A 17,366-nucleotide genomic window follows, 5' to 3' on the forward strand; every position below is an offset into this window, starting at 1 on the left:
ACACTGGAGAGATATTTGCCCCGGGAGCTTTCAACAATGGCTTTTGCAATCCCTCGAATACTACTTTTAAATCAGGCAATGAAAACACATTGCGGTAACCAGCAAAAATTGGTTACTTCGTGTTTGTAGAGCTCGATGAATTTACATGGACATGGAAACACATTTCACCACAATGCAGGTGCTTTTAGAGCTTTCGCAGCGAATAGTTGACTAGCAATGAAGCAATTTTCACTTTTGTTGTAAATCAAAGGAATTTCCAGGTATATTTTCAACGCGAAACATATTAAAGGTCGACATCCACGACAGGAACCGTGCGTTGGAAAGCCCTCGAATGTCTTGTATCTGATCCTCGCGTGGGTTGGTTTGTTAGCGCGCGCCACGCATTCGAGCGCGATCGTGGACTTTTCCGAGAGCATCGCGCTATGCGCATTTTACTCATTTTAGACATTTTCGGCCAAGATTAGCAATTTTTTTTCGGAAGAAGCAAGTTTTGGTTACAAAATGCAAGTTTACGGGCTATTACAGCCATTCAATCGTCTTTTTTGCGAAGTTATGCCTCCAAAATATTATTTCGTAAATTGTGGCAAAAAGGGGCAGAAAAATCCGAAAAGACTCGTCGCTATTACCATGAAAAAAAAATTTGGAACGCTTCACGAAATGGCGTGTCATCCTTGCGCTGGTCAGGCCAATGCTCTCTGTAGAGTGAACCAATCACATCCACTCGTTTGGAAGTCTTTGACCAATCACATCCACTCGATTACCATTAAGCTGACCAATGGTATCCACTCGATTTCAATTAAGCAAACGAGTGGATGTGATTGGCCAATTTGTGAGCTAACACCATGGTACGGTTCGCTCCCATTAGTTTCCTTTAAGATTTTGAATCGAAAAGTAGGAGGTGGAATAAGCGATAGAAGAAAGTCATTGAAATAGCGACAGATCGACGAGAACATCGAGCACTAATCTGAACTACAAGAATCCGTTTAGATCTGTTATCCGCCAAAAATATTCGTAGAAGAGACGTGCGCGCTCGATCGTTTTCGTTGCTGTCGTTTGCCTTTGTGGTTTTTCTTTCTGTTTATATCCTTCAGCCATGGCGAGAATGCCGAAGTTTACACGTTTTAGCAATGGGGATTTGGTGCTTAACTACACTAGAGAAGTGAATGAGGTGTTCAAGAAGAATTAAAAGCAGTAGGACCAGGTGATTAGCAAACCTCCCGAAGAGGTAAGATTAAACAATTTACAATTGTTTAGAATTACTAGATTAAAATTTCAAAAAGTCAATTGTTGAGGTCCTGACCATGGCTTCAAGCTTTTGTTTTGTTAAACAATACTTCACTTACTGCTTCATTGCGCTCTTACCTTGAGGGCTTTAGCACAAACAAAGCAATTAAAAATTTACGATCGATTTCGAGAGTTCAGAATGTTTCTCCACGATATCGAGGTAGTGGGGCCACAGTTCGGATCATGTTATTCGATTCAGGTCAAGGACATGTCATTTTCTTCGAGTCAGGTCGCCGTCTTAGTGATAAAAAAAAAAAGATAATTTACAATGGTATTTTCGATAGATGGAATATCGCGTAGTTGGGTTATTCATCTGTAATTATATAACATGCGATCTGACCTGTATTGTTGCCCTGAGTGTATTGAATAGAAGTCGCTAATACCGATCCTTGTTTCGTTTTTGTGTAGAATAGAATAGATGGTTTATCAAATGCCTCAATTTACAATAAAACTGAACCGCTTGGGGCTTACAATTTATGGTAATAATGGTACTTTGCAGTGTTACAGTCAGTCTTGAATAAAAACCTATCTAACGCTAGGATACTCGATTAAGAAACGAATTTTGAAGTAGTAACAATTATGACTTAATTATAAAATACATATACATTTAGTGATGAAAAGTTTCTCTGTATTTTTTAGAAAGACTTACCCTGAGGGGACTTTGTTTCTGAGGTTATCTCAACCACTTAATCTTTGTTATCACTATACTCTTATGTTCAGGTTAAAAAACTTGCTATTGAAGCTGTTAAGAAGAGAAAAGGGGATGTTCAAAATGAACTTGATGTGCAAGGAGAGTACTTGCTCCAGTTTGGAAAATATCGTGGTCAGTCATTCAGGTGGATGCTGGGAAATGCCCTTGGTTATGTTGGTCGGTTTGTTGATAACATTCGTAATGAAAAAGTGACCAAATCTCCCATTAGTCAGAACAAAACTGCCTTTAAGTTGTATGCAGAGTCTTTTCAAGAGGTTCGTGATGTTGTGTCCCTTAAGAAAAAGCAGAGGGAGGAAAAAGAGGCCAAGATGCAACTCAACTCCACACAACGAAGCCAAAGCTCTGCATCAACGCAAGTTGTATCCCCACTTGCAGCTGGTCTGGCATCTGGACATATAAGCACTGAAAAATATATGTCCAGGGTTGCATCAACTAAAGGTGTTGAAAAGTTCAAACCCAGCATTCCTGTATCAGTGAGAAGAAGAAAACCAAGGATACCCTCTGCCACTGTGACTTCTACATCTACAAGTACTCAAAATGTAGATGATGAGGAGCTTTGTGTTTATGCTGACCAAATGGAGAAGAACTTACCCGGTAATTTTTCAAATTTCAGATAACTGTTTCTCTTTGAAAATGTGTTCTGAAGGAATTTTATGCATTTTCATTGTAGTCCAACCAATCAGTGAGTCAGATATAAGTCAGCAGCCTACACCAGTACCAGATTCATCAAAGTCAATACAAGCACCTGAACCAGAGAAAGTTGAACTGCCTGAGGCTCACCCAGAGCAAGTACCAACAGCTTCAATTGCCCTCTCCAGCAGTGTTAGGAATCAAGGTACAGGTTTTTGCATCAAGCATCATTATATGTGATTCTTTTCCAGATGGGTGGCATAAAAGATTACCTAAAGCTGACCATCTATGGTTATTTCAGGCCTTATTTACAGCAAATGATAAAAGAAAAGCAAAGATGGACCTCAGCAGGTGACCTACAGATTAATTGTTGTTTGTTCAATGCAATTAGTATATTAAAGAGGCAGTTTAAGAAATCCTCATCATTGTATATTGATATATACAATCTTCAATATTGATATATCATTGTATATTGATATACTAGATTCAGTACTGTTGTTTTTACATTGAAAGGTGTTTTCCAGTAAACAGTTTTTTTAACTATAGTGTATTTATTCCTTTTTAGAGTCAACAAGCTATGGTGGGTTCCTACTCAGCCATCTCTTATCACCACACAACCACCTCGTCTGGACAGATACTTTGCCCAAAGGTTGCTACTTTGGTTGCCACGTAAGCTTTGGAAAGTCACACTGTACTGCCGAAATGAAGGCTGTGACAAAAAACCACTGACCAGTGCTGGGATATATAGCATTGTGAGGCAAGTTGTAGACATTGACAGCGACTACAACCTTGTTGCAGAGTACTTAGAGTGTAGGTGTTGCGCGAGAAAGGTTATCAGCTGGAGTCCTGAGATTGTGAAACAACTTGACACTGGCCATCAAGTTCAGTTCCCAGTTCTGCTGAACTATCAATATGCTTGTGATGTTAGGGTTATCAGACTTTTGAGAAATAGGGGCCTTGGTAATAGCTCCACACAATTACAGAAGAAGCTTACTGAAGAAAACAGTGAAAAGTGGCTCCAAAAATCAGCCCAGTATCTGACTGACTGCAAATACTTTACCAATGCATCCAAAAGTGGGCTCACTGGTCCCCTTATCTTCCAAGAGCCTCCAGAATTTGTACCAGTGCCAAAGTATAGGTGGCTTCTCACTGTGTATGCCCAAGACATCATGGCATACACAGTGAGTATAGTGAATGGACTATCCATTACCTCTGTCTTTGGAAAAATATTGAAAATGGACTCTACAAAGAAAATGGTGAGAAAACTTGCAGGAGCTAGTGCTGGTACTGCTTCTTGGGCCACCAATGTTGGAAATGAAAAAGGACAAGTGCTTATGTCAGTGATGACTGTCAATGAAGGAACTGGATTAAAAAATATGGAAAATGGGCTAATGAAGAGAGATTCTATGGCTGGTGTCTCACCCCCTGAGGTCCTATACGTTGACAGAGATTGTTGTACCACTGGCAAGAACAAGAGGCTGTTCTCACTGTGGGAAAATTTAGTGATACCCCTTGATATTTGGCACTTTATGAGAAGAATTACTGCTGGATGTAACCCAGAGGCTCATCCACTCTATTATAGTGTATTTGTCAGTTGTTTATCGCAGTGCCTCTTCCAATGGAGCAAAGAAGACTTGGATTTATTGAAGACTGCTAAAAAAAGTCAACTGCAGATTCAAGGCATTGCTGACCCTTCTGAGGCAGCCATTATTGAGAAGATTACAAAGAGAGAATTGGCTCTACATTGCCGTAGGAGAACTCGAGGAATAGTACTACAACACTACTACAATGATTTATGACCTGCCATTGACATTTACTGGTCCCCAGGGATGTGATACTACTGGAGTTCCTTTGCTCGACAAAACATGCATATGGGAAATATGGGACAACCAAAAGCACCATATTCCATGCATCCAGGACCCTGAGGGGGTGTAACTGTATACTCAAACTGGGGTATTGACTAAAGGTGATGTCCAACTTCCAACTTATAGATGTGCAAGAGGTTCAACATCTTTGGAGTCATTCCACCTGCATATTAATAAACTCATAACCAGGTAATGATATATGTGTAAAGACTTGACATATTGCAAATACTTCAGTCTATAAAACTGTTTTCATTTCTTACAGGTACCTCAGCAAGTGACATTCATTTTCAAGCTTACTTATTAGATGGCCTGACCAGGTGGAATGCCGATCGTGCTTCTGCTGCAGTGTCAAGTACTTTGCCAGCAGCTATTCCACTACCCCATCTCTGCCAGAAGTCAACTATCCTGTGCCCTTTAAATTTATATTACCAGCTAATACCACAGGAACAGCTATTCTCAGAGGTCAAACTTCAAAAGTTTTCCAACCGATTCCAATCCTTCCAGCTCCTGTTCCTTTTGTACAGCCACCATCAGCCTCAACAGCACAATCAGTGTTGGCAACAAAAGTCTCAGTCTCAACCACCAGCAAACCTAAAACAAAAAGATGAAACCAGGACTTTCTTGGAACAGAAAGCAAGTGGGAGTCGTAAGCGATCCTTGTATAACATGCTTTGCCCCACGTGTGGAAAAAAGAGAGACCCTGAAAATCATAAACAGTACTTCGGAAATTGGTATTGTAACGCAATGACTGAAAGCCTTGAGACATGGAAAGAAAACCTAAAAAACAACAAGGGATATAAAAAGAAGAAGACAGATTAACTTTTTTTTTTTTTTTTTTTCAGTTCAAGCTTCCTTGAACAACGCCGAGTGCTGGGCGGCGGTTAATTAGCCTGGCTCCCTCAGGTAGCAGATTGCTAATGAGGAGTGGGTAACTATTCCCCTGATGGAAGAAATGCCATCATAAATGAAAATCCTCAAACTTTTAATGCTGCCTAGCTCAATTGCTAGAAGGTCCCAAGCCCTTAGTAAAGCAGAGGGAAAGTTTGTTGGATTCTCTTAACTCTTTTCCTTCTTTTTCTTTTTTTTTTCTTTTTGCTTTAAACACTTTTCAACAACGTCCCCTAACAATTTTTCACTTTTCTTTGTATATATGCATTGATTTTAGCGTAATAAAGGTGTTTCTCTCTTTGTGGGTGGCCTGTGTCTCAGTAGAGGAATCCTCTTTCTGCACTGGGATCTCAACACCAAAGAATGAGCGCCTTCCTCTCCCACGGTGGGCGCCTATTCTTCTCTGTTGAGATCCCTGGGGTAAACAAAAGCACAGGCCACCCACAAAGAAAGAAATACGCAAATCAAATAATTATGATGAATCAATCCATATTTATATTACTAAGTGAGAATTTGTTGATAGGAGACTTTCGAAAATTTTGAAAAGCAAAACAGAGAAGGAAGATACCAACAAACTTATTTCTCACTGCCCTATTCGGGGCTTGGGACATTATACAGTTATATTTGTTCTCTGTGAAGGAATTGTAGCAAAACGATTGGAGTCACACTGAGAAAAGCTCTCGAATGCCATGTGTGTGATCCACATGTGCATTTGACTGTAAGCGCGCGCCACGTATTCAAGCGCGATCCAAACGAGTACCGGCGAGAGCCCCGCGCTATGCGCTGCTAGCGCGCGCCACACGTTCAAGCCCGATCGTGGACTCTTGCGAGAGCACTGCGCTTTGCGCCTCTATGCTTCAAAGTTCATCACAGACATTGGCTGCCATAATTTTTATCGGTCATTAAAATTACAACTTTCACGATTTCATGGCCACTCAATTCTCTGTTTGACGAGGTTATGCCTCCGAAACATTAGCTCTTCCTTTTCTCGACGCATGTCCTGCTGCTCCAAGTTCGTCTTGCACATGTCATCCGCTTCTCTTGTGTAGACAAGCCTTAAGTCGCCATTGGTTAGGGTTGGAGTTTGGGTTAGGAGTCTTAACTTCAGCATTCTTGCTACGGCTGAAAGATATGAAGAGAAAGGAAACCCACAGAGGAAATACGATCAAGCGCGAACGTCTCTTCCACGAATAATTTTTCGCGGAAAACTGCTCTAAACGGATTCTTAAGATACATATTAGAACGCTCGATGCTTTCGTTGATCTCTTGTTCTTTGAATAATAACTCTTAAATGATTTTTCAAAATCCCACTCTCAAAGGAAAGGGAACAAACCGCCGTAGATTTGTTGTTAGCTCAAAAATTGACCAATCACATCCACTTGTTGGGGTATTTACGTAATAAAGAAGAATGAGGGTCTTCTGAAGGCTAGGAAGGCGCTGAGAACACGCTAATATCCCGTGGAGTGTGAGCCAATCACATCCTGTACTTTAGGAATCTTTGACCAATGATATCCACTCGATTTGAAAGAACCAAACGAGTGGATGTGATTGGTCAATTTGTGAAATAACCAAACGAGTGGATGTGATTGGTCAATTTGTAACATAACCAAACGAGCGGATGTAATTGGGTCAATTTATGAGCAACAACAAATCCACGGTGATTCACTCTTTCACGATGAAAGTGATTTAAAAAGTCATTGAAAGAGCGCAAGAAACTCTAAAAAAGTCATGTGTTCTAATAACTGTTACAAAAATCTGCACAGTTTGCTGCAAAAAATTCTTCGTGGATGTACGCGCTAGGGTGTTTTGCTCTTGGGGTTTTTTTCGCCCGTCAACGATAGCGGCTCAATTTGTCGCTCACTCTTCGTTGCCGTTAAAAAAAAAAAAAACCCTCTGGCACCCAGGGTAATTACCAATGGAGAGTTCATTCTTAGCTACAAGAGAGAAGCGGATGAGGTGATCATAGAGAATTCGGAGCAAGCTGCAGGACAAGCTTCGGAAGAAGAATGAGTCGTAACTGACCGGGAAACCTCCCGGAGAGGTAAGCTAATCAACAATTTAAAATATTTAGATCGAGCCAATTGCTAAGGTCCTGACCACAGCTTATAGCTTTTCTTTTTTTTTTTTTTTTTTTTTATAAAACATCAATAAAGACTAACTGCTTCATTGCACTCTTCAACAATATGCCCCGAGGGCTTAAACAGTACACGACAAAGATCAAAAATATCAAACTGAAGTGGTGATCATGACATTCAAGGAGAATTGATTTGGTGATTAGGTTGTGATTTTTACATGTAGAATAAAGGTAGGAAAAGACACTGCGGTTTTTTTTAATCAACAGCAGGCTATTTTGATTTTGGATTTTACATTGAGACTGGTTTATTTTAAATTTACTTTTTTTCCATCATGAGTTGTTTACATGGAACTCATGAAAGCTTTACAGAACGATGTTGTTATCGCAACATCTATAACGAATCCTCGTTTAGCATAGAACGTGTTTCAACAACTTTGTTCCTTTCTCTTCAACATCATTCACTGTTCCTAGGGCACATTTGAAGGAAGCCAGTTATAGAAAAACATTAACTATTGCTTCAGTTATTTTATGAATAGGTCAGTAATGTTTGTTGTTTTCACAGTGCAGAAGGCAGCTGAAGTGGAGTGAGCTTGACCGTAGCAAAAGTGACTTGAGAATCTTGAGCACTTGGTAAATAAGTATTGTCTTGTAATTCTGATGATTACAGTTTACTGAGGTATTTGAAAGGAGTGTACCTTCCATGTGACCTGTTTAATCATATGCTATGAGATAACTGAAAAAAATTATTTGTGCTTGGCAAAACTACTGCAAGTACAGTGTCATCTGCAGTAGTACCAAAAATTAATAATTTCCTCCTAGCATGACTGTATGGGAGAAGTTATTGTGGTAATTGACACCACTTTTCTGAGGATTTGTAGGGTTTAGTAATTGCAAAGTACAGTCAAACCTGTATAATTTAAGCAGTTGGTTGTCAAAGTCCCAAACATTTTACCCCTTATTGACCACTTTCATAAATGGCTGCCGAATTAATATTCTTTTGTTTAAATTTAAATTAGCCTTTCTGGCTTCGCCTGAGATAATGTATTCTCTTGAATTTTGTACTGGAGAACGAGGCCAGAAAGGCTAATTTCAATTTAAACAAAAGAATATTAATCTGGCAGCCATTTATGAAAGTGGTCTATTCACTCTAATTTTCACGTCTTTGAAGCAGCTGCCTCTAATAAGTGGTTGTGGTCACTTTTGACTGGGGTTCCAACTGCAAGTTTGTATTGTCTTCTGCCTGTATTGAATGGTTACATAGAGTGGGACAGTATACACCCAAATAAAACTAATAATCTTTCATGTAAAATTTAATCCACATTTATCTCCCGAAATCATTGTTAATAGTATTTTTTAACTTATTTTTGTACATTAAGTGGTCAATTATGACATAAAATGACATTTTTATTTCTTTGTAAAACCCTATTCTGTGGAATCTGTATTAAGCAGTCAACCTTTGAGCAGTCACAAAGCCATTTCCCATGGGTGACTGCCTAATACTTGTTTTGGCTGTGTATCTTTCAGCTTTCAAGCTATCACTTTGTATTTATTGTAACCGTGTGCCATATTTATTTCTTTGTACCTTTTGCCCTGAAAAGTTTTTTGTATGCCTGCCTTCAACCTGACTTCTTTTGTTTAAAAATGTGTGATTACATAATTTCGCTGTAGTCACCACATTGTAACATGCAATGTTATTTGAATGGAATTAAATACTCAGACTCAAGTTTTCTTGTTGTTCTTACACATGTTAATACCCATTCTACAAGAGAAACTTTGAGCAATTTTTCACAAGACAATGTGGGTTTAAAAAGGTGGGATTGTGGTAAAGTAAGTACCAGAGGCCTGAATTTATTGAGCAACCTGGCCCTTTAGAATGAAGGTTTTTACTCTGACCTCCCCCCCTCCCACCCTTTAACGTTTAGGGGCACACACATAGAGAGTACCTTTTTTTTTTGTATTGTTACTCCTAAAGTTTACATTAATCGGCATCCACATAATAGTGCACAAGTCAGAAAATATGAGTGCCCCAGCTTGATAAGTTAGACAATTAAACCAAGGGAATGAGTTGTGCAGTCCATATCCTGCTTTTTATCCTCCTCTGTATGGATATTTGCACAAGTAACATAGTCAATATTATTGTCTCATTCACTCTCATTGTCCACTTGACTGATAAAAAAATGATAACCTTATTTGTTAAATGAAGAAATTAAAGCCTACCCTCTTGATACCTGAAAGACCTTGACTCCATGCCCCCTCTAGATAATTAATGATCGGTCCCGAAATTCCCTGAATAATCTTTGACAGCCAGTGTTGAGGAGTTTTTATAAAGTGAAGGACTGGAGAATAAACTTACCAGAGCTCTGATTTTGAGCTTGGTTTAATCTATGAATCTACTAAAAGAGGCTTAACTTAAAGACTCAATTTTATTGATGGCGATTCTTTTTCAGCAGGGTTGCTTTCATTGGTTTGGCGTTGAACAAAAATAAAATTTCTTTATCTTCTTAGCTATTGACTCACTGCCGATTTATTCCACATTTCTAAAAAAAGAGGACTTAAGGGTCATTACGCACTTGAATGCGTGGCGCGCGCTAAGCGCTAATGCACGCGTGGATCATAGACGAGGCATTCTAGAGCTTTAGCGTGACTTCTGTGGTTGTACTCTATTTCCCGAACGTTAGTGTCGTAAATCGTTGGTACAGTGAGCGTATGTCACGCAAGAATTTTTAGTTGTTTCATCTGGTTGAAGTTTGTCACAAAATTGTGGTTAATTTTCTCATTTGTTTACGTCTAATTTTCATTAAAACATCAGGTAATATTTTTCGCCCCTCGAAAACCCGGTTTACGGCAACTGTTTCCATGCTAAAGCGATAGTGTGACATTTTTACCTTTAATTGAAAATTGTTTTTAATATAGTAAATGTTTCATTTTTATCTTGTAACTTGAGTCAGGAATAAGGTTTTTAACACACCTTTACTGTGATCTGCTAGGATATTTGCTCTCCAGTTCTTCTAGATATCCCTTTCGATTCGTTTTTCATGTTAACTTTAGAGTCTTGTCACAAAGTAAGTTTATTACTATATTTATTTATTGTTCTGCACGTTTTGCGCTTTAAACTATTTCTGTCAGAGTTTGCTGTTGGCGAAATTATTCAGTAGGTTACTTCTTCGTTTGTAATCGAACGCGTGGTGTTTATTCAGTTATGTGATGTATCTGTTCGAGTTTCTTGTTGATTATCGTACTAAATGTTTCATTCGCTTTCATCCCAGGACGCTCTGACTAAAATTTAACCCTTTCTAGTTTGTTGAAACGCTGTTTAATTAATTTCAGATCGAATAAATCCTTACACGATTCATGGAGTCCGAAGTCCATATTCGTTTACAGATTCTCAGTATCCAAATGAACAGCAACTAAAGTCATACACGAATGCAATCAGGGCTACAGAGATGTTCTTTCCAATCAAGCTTCGTACAGGGTTTGTGCGATTGAAGGGCACTAACGATGGCTTTCGCGGTCAAGTCTTCAATCGATCAGCCAGAACGCCCTGAAACACTGGAGAGATATTTGCCCCGGGAGCTTTCATCACAACTGCTTTTGCAATTCCTCGAATACTACTTTTAAAGCAGGCAGTGAAAACACATTGCGGTAACCCACGTTGCTTTCATCAGTCAGCAAAAATTGGTTACTCGGTGTTGGTGGAGCTCGATGAATTTACATATGGAACATGGAAATGCATTTCACCACAATGCGGGTGCTTTTAGAGCTGTCGCAGCGAATAGTTGACCACTGATGAAGCACTTTTTTCTTTAGTTGTTATTCAAAGGAATTTCGAGGTATATTTTCGACGCGAAACATAGTAAAGGTCGACAGCCACGACAGGAACCGCGCGTAGAAAAGCCCTCGAATGTCTTGTATGTGATCCTCGCGAGCGTTACTTTTTTAGCGCGCGCCACGCATTCGAGCGCGATCGTGGACTCTTGCGAGAGCGTCGCGCTATGCGCATTTAACTCATTTTAGACATTTTCGGCCAAGATTAGCAATTCTTTTTCGGAATAAGCAACATTTTGGTTACAAAATGCAAGTTTACGGGCTATCACAGCCATTCAGTCGTCTCTTTGGCGAAGTTATGTCTCCAAAATATTATTTTGTAATTTTTGGCTAAAAGCGGCAGAAAAATCCGAAAAGACTCGTCGCTGTTGCCAAGAAAAAAAAATTTGGAACGCTTCACGAATTTGCGTGTCATCCTTGCGCAGGGGCCATGCTAATCTTCTCTGTATCGTTCCAATTTTAGTATATGTGCTGCCGTTAAGCGAGCACGTCTATACAACAGGTCTACTTTAATATATATATGAGTCTATTGTGTGATGCTAAACCAAGTGGGACGGGATCAAACTTGATCTTTGGGGGTTACCGACCGACTTAGTGCGCATGCGTTTTATAACGGCGAACACCTCCGCAAACATAGATAAACTTCTGTCTTTGTTAATTGGCTAGTTCCCAAAATTTTCTTAATTTCTTTAAAACGAATTTGACGACTTTCAGTTGGTTATAAACTCTGAGATTCCTGTATCCCATGTATAAACATATGTTAACAGATCTGAACTATGCTCAAGACTCATATGCATTCCCTTTGCAGTCAATATAAAACATATTTTATTGGTTAGCATCTTTCGAGCTCTAGTCCGTCTCTCCTGTCCAGTGCGTCCATCGTCCCTTACCAAATTTTACCAATCCTATAATCCTATAATCCGGATGCCAACGTTTTCATGGGAATAAATTTTATTTTCTATTCATACCGATCAGCTCTTTCTCGAGAATGTTCAAAGCAAATCTGTTTTGTACTATAGTTGCTGCAACACAGTTCAAACGTAGTAAAAACGTTTCTCCAACGTCCTTGTGACGTCACTCTGCTCTAGAGCAAGCAGTTGCCAGTGGTATCCTTTAAAGAGCGTGCATAATAAGTACAATTTTTCAATATGGCGGACGAAGGCGAACAGGATTCGATCTAATTCGTAGAAGTGGTATTGCTAACTTTTTAGAATGATTATCAGCAGTTCGAAAACCAGCTATCTTGTTCAGAAAATGGCAAAAAATCGTGTGTATCGTAAAGGTATTCTATAATTTTTTTTTCTTATGTTATACCCTTTGGCAAGTGGGGAGCCTACTGCGTCTGCAGTAAAAAAGATGACCCAAATTTCAAATAAAGTATCATTACGAAGATCGAGCATAGAGGTTTGAAGGGTTTGAACAAAAATCAATCGTTTTAAAAATGTTTGAAGTAAGCTTTCAATGTTTACCTCGTTTCATGTCTCCAAACTTTCGCCGATCAATGGCATCAACAAAAAATTGTTCCTCGCACAATGAATGAGTGTTGCTATGTTTCTGCATGTATACCTTGTACTGTAAGTGCCCCCTTTTTTTTTTTTTTATCTCCGGTTGCTACAGAGATCAGGGTATAAAATGGAATGAGCTTGAGTTGTAATTAGTCCTTTATATGTTTAAATATTATTCAAGGCTTTATCTTTCCAGGACCAGTTATTCTCTAATTAGTTAAATGTGCATGCTTATTCTCTTTTACATATATGCTGTTTCATCATCTGTTTTAGGAATCTTCAAAACCTTGCATTGGTGGACCTCTAAAAGAGTGCTTTGTTGTTTTCAAAGGGATTCTCAACATTTTGCTTTTAGACCCCTGTCTAGTGTTTTGTTCAACCCTGCACAAAGTCAACACCATACCACATCAGAACTTAGTCAATGCATTAAACCATTTCCACCTGCATTAGCTTCATCGTCTTTTGTTCATGATTTCAGAACTTGTTTAAGGCAGTTTTTACATAACTTTTGCCGTCAAAGCTCAGGGATTGACCTGCAAAATGAGACTTCAACATCTCTAAAGAATTATTCTACTATGAAAATCACTGGAGTTGTTCCAAAACTTAGTCATGTTGACAAACAAGGTCATGCACAAATGGTCGATGTGGGTGGCAAGACAGAAAGTAGTAGACTTTCAGTGGCAATAGCAAAAGTGTATTTGGGCCAAGAAGCATTTAATCTTGTGAAAGAAAACAAAATTCACAAAGGTGATGTGTTAACAGTGGCTCAGCTAGCTGGGATTATGGCATCCAAACAAACACCAAATTTAATTCCTTTGTGTCACAATATTCACATAACTCATGCTGAGGTCAATCTAGAACTGGATGAGGAAAAGTTAACAGTGTGTATCACAGGATCTGTGAACTCTGTTGGAAGAACAGGAGTAGAGATGGAATCTCTGACAGCAGTGACTGTCGCAGCTTTGACTGTGTATGATATGTGTAAGGCAGTTTCACATGATATTGTGATTTCTGATATTAAGCTTGTGAAGAAAGTTGGAGGAAAGAGTGGTGATTATGTTGCAACTTGAAAAGTATACACCATAGGCAGACCACACCAGGTGTTCATGGCTAATAATTGTTCACCTGGAACAAAAAAACTTATACAAAGGGACCCTCTCACTACAGCAGATTCTCAACAGCTATTTGAAACTGAAGATGACGTGAGTAATGTCAAAACATGTTTACAAACTTAAAAACGTTGTTTCTTTTGTAAGAGTTGTTGACACTTTCCTTATTTGAAAGAGATTCATAACTATTATTATCATTGATCATTAATCTGGAGTAGGTAGAAAAATTTGTACTTCACCTGGTTTGCATTTTGCAAATAAAAATGGATCAACTAAAGAAATTAATAATTATTTCAGGTGAAAGTGGGTTAAATCTCATTTGAGTGTATTTTCCCCCTGTGTATTTTCATTTTTCCAGTGACCTCCATTTGCTGTCAGTTTGTTGAATTTCCATTTAAATTCTTGTTCTTGCCAATTCAAAATATTGACTGTTTTTTTTTTGGCTGTGTAATCTTTTTTCTCTTTAATCAAAAACCAACACAAATAATTGGTAAACAACTCCTCCATAGAATTTTAATAAATTGTCCTTAACCCATTGACTCCTTGAAGAGATTGGTATCAAATTTCTTCTTACAATATCACCCCTGAATCAAACATTAAGGTCATGAGAATAAAGTAAATGATCACCAACTATAAAAGCTTAAGATTGTGAGACAAATTCTCCTTGTCAGCACCTTAGAGAATGTATTGAGAACAGTATGGAGAATATGCATACTGATGTTGAGGTGTAAAGGGTGTAAAAAATTGATCGGGGAAGATATCTTGATGTAACACCAAATTCTCTGAACTGAATAGCAGGGAAAATGTATAGTAATAGGAAGGGAGAGTTTGTGTGGATCGGTTGCTCTCTCCAAAAGCAAACAGCTAACAGAAATAGTGACAAGGTATGTTTATGAAAGAAATCTTTGCAAATTGAATTATTATTGAATGAAGCCTGTCTTGCAGCAAATTACTCAAATTGAGAGGTTGTCTACATGCAAATAGATATGAGGAGCAAACGGGTGAAAGAAAAGGGACAAAACAGAGATGGGTTGAAATGGTAGGGTTGGATCAGTTCCTCTACAACTTTGACCTAAGATCGTCAATAAAACATCTAATGAACATTTTCTTTAAAATTTGAAGGAATGAAACCACTGCTTTGGACAAACTTTTCGAACGAGAATACTCTTTCGCCGTGCTCATCGCTTTATACCAGTTTATAGTGCAAATTGTTTATGCGTGACTGATGGCGACCGCAACAAATGCTGAAGCTGAAAAGCTTATCGAGGGTGAAATGTCAAATAATCGCCCCAACGAATCGCTTTTGGGAACACTGGAAGCTATGCATAATAAATGATGGGGTTATATGGAACTCTTGCCCACTGGAACATTATTTGGGTACTGCAGGCGAAAAAATAGGATTGTTAAGACGAATTATATCATAAAGTGCTTTGCAGCCTCAAATAAATTACTCGGTAACCGTCACGCAAAAATTACAATGGACTCCGAAACACGCACGTAGTAATTGACTTGCGTGAGCGCTAACTCTCGAGCTCGAGCCTTTTCGAGTGTGAAGCCAGGCGCGTAGGATCGTCTTACGCAGTCGCGTACCACGCATGGTTGAGGACATGCGCTCTCGTGACTCGCAAGTCGCGCCCTACTACCGCTTGCCGCGTGAAGTTTTGCGTGTGCGTGTACTTGCTCAGCAAACGAGGAAGAAGTAAAGTGCGATGTGCTTAAATTTTTTCGATCGTTCTGCATTTTACCGGTCTCTTTCATATCATTCCGAAGGTCCCGGTGGATTCAACACTGAAAGGAAACATCTATCTAAAAAATTAAAACAAAACAGCTTTCGTAATGCATTTTAAAGACAAAGTTAGCTAGGAAAGAGGTCGTGATCGTGACGTGTCACACAACCAACAAAGTTGAAGGAGTGAATTAGGCGTTAAAAATTTTCGGAATGCAAACTATTGACGATACGGAGTAGATTTATAGATTTCTAGCCTCGAAGGATACTTAGAACTGTCCGTCCTTTAATGCGCTCAAACCGCTGCGCTTTCATGTCTGAGTTGTTTGGCAACGGCAGATAAAAAAACTTCTTCTTAAACGTACTGGCTAAGGAACTAGCCTGTGTACAGCCGCCCCCTACCCTGCAAAAGAAAATCGGGAAGGGGCCCCCTCCCGATTTTCTTTGTGGCGGCTTTTGGATTTTCTTCTGGCGGCTGTACACAGGCTAGCTAAGAACGTGATTTGGCTACATCAACTAAGTTGAAATTGTAAATTGGCCACCGTAAAGAATTAAAAAGCTGACGTCTCAAGCTTTTTAACTCCTTACGGTGGCCAGTTTACAATTTCAATTTAGATGATAAAATCAAATTACCTTGTTACCCCCACCGACGCAGCACAACAGTTTCTCTAGAAACTTCCCCCCTTTATTCATTTAACTAAGAAAGTGGACTGGTTTCAAAACCCTTTTAATAAGCGTCTGTTTATTTTTCCCAGTATCTCTATTTCAAAATTATCTTTAATGTCGCTTATTGAGAGAGCGAAGACCGAACGATTTTTGCCAGCGGCAAACAAGCCTCCCCAGCAGAACTCCTTCCCTTTTTTTAACCTAAAAGGAGAGCAGAAATAATACCACACATGCAGGTAAATTGTGCTTCTCGCGCATGCTTATTGGCTAGTTTAGAATTTCGGAAGTGATTAACAAGTGCTGTTCATTTTTGAGCAGCCGATGAAACAAAATAGCGCGTCATGTCAGGACTTAAATTCCCGACCAGTTTTCGGTTTATTGAAAGAAAAAAATTTTTTTTGTTTTATAAGGTATTTACTAAAACAATTAGTCACCTCAGCGTCTGTGAAAGTGGTGGATACTTACCTCGCCGATTCGCAGCTCTGTAAACATCCACCAATATTCACCTCCACTTCCGTGAAAAAATTGTCAATTATGATAGCTTATCTCGTGGGGTGAAATATTGAAGAGATCATTGATAATATTCATTCACTCTTTCATTCCCAAGATCTCAATAGTAATTCTCTCTACTGTCTGCCGTTTAATTCTAATGATTTTAATTTAGAGAATTTGGTTTTGGATCAGCATAATTCCCTAATAACATTTTTCCTTATTCTCATCGCTTGTCTGCTTGATATTGTACTAATATCCCCATCCCGACTATTAGAACAATAAAAATCACAACCCGTGGAGTTGAAAAGCAACTTAGCGAGTTGAAGGTAAATAAAGCGTATGGCCCGGATGGAATTCCACCCTGGTTTTTAAAGGAAAATGCCTATGAAATATCACAGGTCCTTACTGACATATATCAAGATTGTATTCACACTGGAACTGTGCCTATCCAATGGAAACACGCCAACGTATGCGCTATTCACAAGAAAGGAAAGAAATCGGATCCTTCAAAATATAGGCCCGTGTCACTTACCTGCATTGCATCAAAGGTACATAAATGACTTACCTGATACTCTTAAATCTACTGTTAG

At 39.0% G+C, this 17,366-nt stretch overlaps 3 protein-coding genes and 1 non-coding gene across 5 annotated transcripts; 3 read left to right on the forward strand and 1 right to left on the reverse strand.

Moving 5' to 3' along the window:
* Positions 1–907: 907 nt before the first annotated feature.
* On the forward strand, positions 908–3,355 carry LOC148716319 (uncharacterized). 2 transcript variants are annotated; one of them, XM_088744287.1, is made up of 4 exons: positions 908–1,225; positions 2,005–2,590; positions 2,667–2,831; positions 3,192–3,355. In XM_088744287.1, exons 2-4 carry the CDS (start codon positions 2,125–2,127, stop codon positions 3,353–3,355), a joined length of 795 nt encoding a protein of 264 aa, XP_088600413.1. In that variant the 5' UTR covers positions 908–1,225; positions 2,005–2,124. The 2 variants fall into 2 exon arrangements, with proteins under 2 accessions (XP_088600413.1, XP_088600414.1); XM_088744288.1 differs by lacking the exon at positions 908–1,225 and having other exon boundaries at positions 1,542–2,590.
* Positions 3,186–4,753, forward strand: LOC148716320 (uncharacterized). Its single transcript, XM_088744302.1, has one exon. It carries the CDS (start codon positions 3,796–3,798, stop codon positions 4,423–4,425), a length of 630 nt encoding a protein of 209 aa, XP_088600428.1. The 5' UTR covers positions 3,186–3,795; the 3' UTR covers positions 4,426–4,753.
* A 5,629-nt stretch (positions 4,754–10,382) lies between these two features.
* On the forward strand, positions 10,383–14,431 carry LOC111332365 (uncharacterized). Its single transcript, XM_022937679.2, has 3 exons — positions 10,383–10,515; positions 10,781–12,560; positions 13,057–14,431. Exons 2-3 carry the CDS (start codon positions 12,491–12,493, stop codon positions 13,851–13,853), a joined length of 867 nt encoding a protein of 288 aa, XP_022793414.2. The 5' UTR covers positions 10,383–10,515; positions 10,781–12,490; the 3' UTR covers positions 13,854–14,431.
* LOC148716321 (U6 spliceosomal RNA) lies at positions 11,659–11,767 on the reverse strand. The gene has a single exon (XR_015995713.1). It is a non-coding gene; the product is annotated as a U6 spliceosomal RNA (small nuclear RNA).
* Positions 14,432–17,366: the final 2,935 nt, after the last annotated feature.

The sequence above is a fragment of the Stylophora pistillata genome, chromosome 14 (assembly GCF_964205215.1).
Source record: "Stylophora pistillata chromosome 14, jaStyPist1.2, whole genome shotgun sequence".
Classification (NCBI taxonomy): Eukaryota; Metazoa; Cnidaria; class Anthozoa; order Scleractinia; family Pocilloporidae; genus Stylophora; species Stylophora pistillata.

What these genes read in the sequence shown, in the direction of transcription:
- LOC148716319 (XM_088744287.1), top strand. Translation starts at nt 2,125, where the DNA reads ATGCTGGGAAATGCCCTTGGTTATGTTGGTCGGTTTGTTGATAACATT. An exon ending in AATGGAGAAGAACTTACCCG is followed by an intron (nt 2,591 to 2,666) that starts GTAATTTTTCAA and finishes TTTTCATTGTAG; the next exon opens with TCCAACCAATCAGTGAGTCA. An exon ending in CAGCAGTGTTAGGAATCAAG is followed by an intron (nt 2,832 to 3,191) that starts GTACAGGTTTTT and finishes ATTCCTTTTTAG; the next exon opens with AGTCAACAAGCTATGGTGGG.
- LOC111332365 (XM_022937679.2), top strand. Translation starts at nt 12,491, where the DNA reads ATGATTATCAGCAGTTCGAAAACCAGCTATCTTGTTCAGAAAATGGCA. An exon ending in AAATCGTGTGTATCGTAAAG is followed by an intron (nt 12,561 to 13,056) that starts GTATTCTATAAT and finishes CATCTGTTTTAG; the next exon opens with GAATCTTCAAAACCTTGCAT.
- LOC148716320 (XM_088744302.1), top strand. Translation starts at nt 3,796, where the DNA reads ATGGCATACACAGTGAGTATAGTGAATGGACTATCCATTACCTCTGTC.